We start from the raw sequence: 5,920 nt of genomic DNA, 5'->3' as shown, positions 1-5,920 counted from the left end.
AACCTAAGAACAACATGGTTAATTGTATATGAAGGTCACATGTAATTCAGGTTTAAATCAAATCTTCTCCAGTTAATCCTAGAACTTTATCAAAAAGAAATTATTCCTAGGAACAACATGGTTAATTATCCTAGTTGTGGACTCTGTAGCTTATCATGCTCTGTGCCATTATTTCTTTCCATAAGTTCAATATACATCAAAGTTGCAGAATGACACTCTTTTAACAGCCAAAGTACTTACTGCTACTTATTCCAGTTTCATGATTAGTAATCTCAGTGTTTTTTTCTCAAACATGGTTAAGTAATGGGCAGCCTGCATTGCCCGAGTATCTGAATCAAACAAAGCTCCACTTAGTGTGATCAGTCGCAAATCACCCAAAATTACTAGTTCAAACAAGCTGGTGTTAAGGATGATGAGATGTGCAATACATATCAGTAGTAATTGGCAATTTTTGAAAAGCATTGTTTTCCTATGCTATAAATTAAATGGAGAGAAAGAGTTATACGCAGGAAGATTGCAGTATCCCAATTAAGCATGTGAATGAATGACATACAAATAAGGATGGTTCAATAAATAAATTAAGAAGAAGATGTATGAGTAGGTACAAAAAAATACATTACATGGTAGCCTGGTCCAGGACTCCTAGTATTCTTGATCATATATGTGTGAATGAACTTGAACGTCTGCCAGAGATTGGTTTTTGAAGATGTCCTGGCCTGAAAAAGGTTCCCTTGATGCATGAATGTTCAGGATTTCGAAAAACAGCCACATTATAAGCATGAAACGATTTATACTTATACAAGTGCATGTTTCTGTCCACGGCACATAATTAATGATGGAGCTGGGGAACAAAATCAATGGATAGAGCAGGTTATCAAGAGTTCATCGCAAATTAAGTTCAAACCTTGAGGCTAACCAGAGCAATTCATTCTTTCTTAGATACAGTACCAGGATCTACTTTCTTAGCAGATAAGAAGTGCATGTCGTCGTTACCTGTAGAAGAGGGGATCCGCGTTGATGCAAGCATACATGGTATGAAACCTAGATGGTGCATGTAGCTAGGAAGCACAGAACTCCCAGTCACCTTCCCCGCCTGCATATCCACGGCGATGACGTGCTGGCCGACGATGATGTGTATGAAATTGGCATTGAGCGGGTCCAGAACGCCAATGTGTGGCGTCGTGTCTCCTTGCAAGGGCAGCCACGGGTGGGCGCCTCCATCCGCCGCCCAGACCCGGCTGAGCGCCACCCGGTGCTCCAGCGTCCAGTCGCCGCTGCCCTCCTCGTCTAGCGCGAAGGAGCTGAGCAGAAAGGGCTCTCTTTGAGACAGCTCGACGTACCGAAGCCTCCCGTCGCTGACCCCCATGCGCCGGTAGTTGAACAGCAGCTTTGCTTCGGCCCTTCTAGCAGCTTCAGGTAGCACGCTGTCCTTGGGGAGCTCGACGAAGTGGGTCTCCGTCCAGTTGCTGAACGGGTCGGCCGACATGGCGCCGCAGGTCAAGTCCACCCACCACAGCCGTCCGGCGAAGGCCAGCACCTCATGGAACAGACTGATCCCTATCCGGCGCGCAAGCCGATGTTGGCACGGCCCCGGCGCGCCCTGCGCGAGGTCCCACTCGCCTGCATCCGAGAGAAACCGGACCATCTTGTTCTCCGAGTAGAGCCTTGCGACGGCGAACCTGTCAGGCAGCCCATGGCCTCGGTCGGATTGGGCGAGGAGGCCCATGTGGGTGTCGCGCAAGATGTTGGTGGTGTAGCCGATGATGGGTACACGGGACACCTGGCCGCTGAGAGGGTTGCAGACGAGGTAGGTGAAGTCGGTTTCGTGGCCGTCGACGGGCTTGCCTGTCTGGTGCCGCACTTGCTTGCCCCCCTGCTGCGCGAGGATGGGAGACGACAGGCGGCCGTCAAAGCAAGTGAGGAGGAGGAGGCCGCCGGCGCCGCTGGAGCATGAGACCATCCCTCCGAGCAGCTGCTCCAAGTCGCTGTCGGGGCCGGGCTCGTCGCTGGTGTGGATGAGGTGCGCCGGCAGCTCCAGGTAGGAGTAGCGCGGGGGCTCGGCGAGGTGGAAGGTCGGCGTCCTCGATTTGTAGGACGCAGAAATACGGTTGACCATGGCCCACGGAGGGTGCGAGGCGGCCGTGGAGAGGGAGCGGAGGCGGAGGCGCACGGAGGCGGCGGAGAGGCCGGCGGCTAGGAGGCGACGGATCGGCATGGCGGCGTCTTCCTTCGTTGGTGGTGGATTGGAGTGGTGGTGGTGGCGAGACAAAGGAGTGGGCTTTCTGCAGACTGCGGTTGTAAAGCTTGTAATTTTCTGCGAACCTGTGTGGGCCCTGATGGTCAGTGAGTAGGAGTAGGAAGGAAGACAGTATGACTACAAAAGCCAAGGCGGAAGGTGGTTTGAACGTTTTGGTCCTTTGGACTGTTCTTTTCTTGAGAGATCCTTTGAACATGTTGGCTGAATGGCTGTGACCATGACTCTACTCCCTCTATGCCGCCGCACTGATCGATTTTCGATTTCTTTAAACTAGTAAAAATGCCCGTGCGTTGCATTGGGTCTATAATAAATTAAATATTTTATGTTTGAACTGGGCCCTAGTTTTAGTTGTATCATTATTTTTAAGTATGTTTGTTTTCACCCAAATTTTAATTATCTTAGATGCCCCATATATGACAATCCTCACAAAAGTAATAAAAGAATAACTCGTACTTAGTTATTTTTCTTTCTATACATTATGTGTATCAAAAACTATGAAATCAGCATGCTCAAAATCACTTGTTAAATTACATGGATATACACTAAATTAATAAGTAAAATCTTGTCAAATCGCTAAAGAATTGGATTACATGGAAAATACCACTTAAATTTTCAAAAATATGATATCACAAAGGAGATCAATTATTTGCATCCGATAGGACGGTACTGTTCAAATGAAAAGCGATTAATGAAGCCTTATCCCTCTTGGACGTCTATTTTAAAATTTTAGCAGATCTATGAAATGGTCTGATTTTGAAGTGAAAAAATTATTATGTATTATCAAATTTCTTAATGAAAAATAAAAATAATATAAGATGTACGTAGTGAAAAAAGATTTTTTTGTCTCTCCATATTCTTTTTGACCGGGACTCTCCATATTATTCAATGTTAGCAAACATAGCATGTTCTGACCGGAAGAAATATAGAGAGAAAAATGCAGCATATAACTGAGAAAATCCAGCTAAAAGCCGTGTCGACGTGGTCGTCCTTACTTCCTCTTGTTGTAGAGATGTTCACCTCCGATGTACATTGCATAAGTTAAGTTCAGGCAGGTTCAGTCAAAATAAGTTTAGTTGCAAACTGGCTACCAATCATGTAAATAAAAACTATTTCATGGAGCAATGCAAATCCAACATTACTTATTACTTACCTGTCTGCTCGTTCCTGAAGATGTAGAAGTCATGGTCGACGTTTTCTAGCTGATCATTCTGCACTCGGTCGAAGAAGCATAGCGGAAATAACAACTCACAAGCTGCACGCTGTTGTACATGATGGTTAAGGCGAGTAGTCCTGCAATCTTGGAGACCACGTGTTTAAGGTTCCAAATTGCTAGTGAAGATGGAAATTTTCTCTCTGAACATGAACACAACGATCCAGCTGCTGCTGCTGCTGCCGCTGGCCGCAGCAGGATCCAGGTGCCGATGCATCGCCGCGCCGTGGGCGCCGGCTCTTGCCGGGGACGATCCCATCACCGTGCGCAACCACATCGGAGATCGCCTGCTTCCACGCGGACGCGGTAGGCTGAACCAGCGACACCACTCTGGTGACCTCCGGGCGACGCGTGCGTGGCATCCTGCTGCTGTTACTTGTGCTGGACGAGGCGGCCTGCATGCGCTCCATCGCGCGGTGCTCATCGCGGACGAGTTCTTGACGAGGGTGGATGATGCCGGCGGTTCAGCGGATTACGCAGACGGTTGCCATGAACAGCACATCACTGCCCCTGTCGTTCCTTCTTTGTCTTCCAGATTGTCTCCTCGGTTCCTTCCCCCTTCGAGGCGGATCCGGCGGAGGTGGGGCAGTGGCAAGGGCAGCGGACGAACTTTCGGCGGCGTCCAGATCGAAGTAGAGCTTCTCGTGCGATGGAGGAGGGTGCTTCCAAGCGGCAGGTTGAGCAGGGATGGCTATGGGCCGGGATCCGACGGCTGCTCCGTTTTATGTAGGTACGATTGACTCTGCTCGATCAATCGACCGGACGAAGTTCAACGAAGTTGGCAATCGAGCACCGGTCACACGCGGATTCTGTTCGAATTCTGTTTTGACTCGTGCATGGGCCGGCTTTATTTGGGCCAAGGGTGCTCGCTCCCGGAATTGATCGATTGATCGATCTTGATTGAAGCAGCAACGTACCACGGTTTTATTGGCGTTTAATAGTAAAGATTATACCATAGAGTATCTCGGTCCCAAAATAAGTGTTACAAGTTTATTTAGGTACACATTTATCTAGTAGTAAATACACCTGTATCTAAATAAAGTCGTGAAAATTATTTTGAAACGGAAGAAATATGTCCCTGATTGGCTGCAATTTATGTGATTGCGAGCCATCTGGATTCTGGAGTTTGGGGTAGGATAAATGCTTATCTTGATCAATGTGGTAGCAAAAACAGAGTCTCGAGGAGATCGACCATTGTTTGTTGAGGTCATAATGTACCTGCAACCGAACCTAGCTTCCACTGGATATAAATTCTACTATAGTTTTCTCTCAAACGAGAGTGCAACGTTAACCGATTTACCAGGACAATCCCAAAGCCTATATATGATCGGATGTTTCTTTTAAGTATGAGAAAATAGAATAGAGGAGATAACACATACTGTCTTTCAAGTTAGGAGTTTCTTGTGTTGTTTTTTATTATTGTTTCATGCACAATTGTCAATCGCTGGAACCAATTCATTGTATTGAAATTACTCAAAAAGGAGGAGTCATTCTAATGAAACATTCACCAGGTGCACACTAAATTATACTTTTTTTAGAGAAAAGGCCAAGGCCCTGCTTTATATAAAGCAACAACAGGAGTATAAAGTTTTTGAAATGGCTAGCACTGGCACTTCACCAGCACCCACACAAGACAAGAGAAGCCATAACAAACACAGACCATGACACCGGTTAAACAAGCAAACCCAAGCACACAACCTTACAAGCTTCCAACCTAACAACCAGTACCGAAGGTTTTTACAAGGCATGAAACACTCTAGGAAAGAGTAGCAGCAGAACAAACACAAAACAGCAGAAGACATCATCTTTATCCTAGCTCCTTCGACGAGAAAGTCTTGGCAACCGCCGCTTGCATCGAGAAATCACCCAGTCAATCGCAAGTCGGAACCTCTCGTCCCACAACGGACGCCACAGTTGCAGGAAAGAAATCATACGATAAACTATGGCAGCATGCTTCTTAACCAACCTCCCTTCAAAGATCAATTTGTTACGTGTGGTCCAAAGAGACCACATTGTAGCAGCAGCTCCCACCCACACAATCTCAAAATTCTTAACATAAGCATGTTTATTAAGAGAAACCAGATCAAGCACCGACTATAGCTTCGCTGTCCAATCCACTGATTCCCTAATCCAAGTCCAAATAAAGCTAGCCATCGGACAAAGGAAAAGAACGTGGTCAATGGATTCCATTCCATCACACATAGCACATATCCCCGCAGAAGCCCCTATCTTCTGAGGATTTTCTCCATGGTAGGCTAGGCAGTCTATCATGAATAACCTGCCAAAGGAAAAAAATAATATCTTCATGAGCACCTACAATTTCCAAATCTTCCTTAACTGAGGGTCAGAGATACTACGGAACGCCAAACACCTATACATGGACCTGGACGTATACTCCCCATTTCTCTCAAAGGCCCATCTGACACGGTCTGATTGATCAGAGAGAAAGACAT

General features: G+C 46.6%; 1 protein-coding gene across 1 annotated transcript; it reads right to left on the bottom strand.

Moving 5' to 3' along the window:
• Positions 1–276: 276 nt before the first annotated feature.
• LOC127348914 (uncharacterized) lies at positions 277–2,257 on the bottom strand. The gene is made up of 2 exons (XM_051374772.2): positions 994–2,257; positions 277–716 (listed from the first exon to the last, which is right to left on the bottom strand). Exons 1-2 carry the CDS (start codon positions 2,213–2,215, stop codon positions 643–645), a joined length of 1,296 nt encoding a protein of 431 aa, XP_051230732.1. The 5' UTR covers positions 2,216–2,257; the 3' UTR covers positions 277–642.
• Positions 2,258–5,920: the final 3,663 nt, after the last annotated feature.

Source organism: Lolium perenne, chromosome 4 (assembly GCF_019359855.2).
Source record: "Lolium perenne isolate Kyuss_39 chromosome 4, Kyuss_2.0, whole genome shotgun sequence".
Lineage (NCBI taxonomy): Eukaryota > Viridiplantae > Streptophyta > Magnoliopsida > Poales > Poaceae > Lolium > Lolium perenne.
This window is presented reverse-complemented; position numbering and strand designations above follow the sequence as displayed.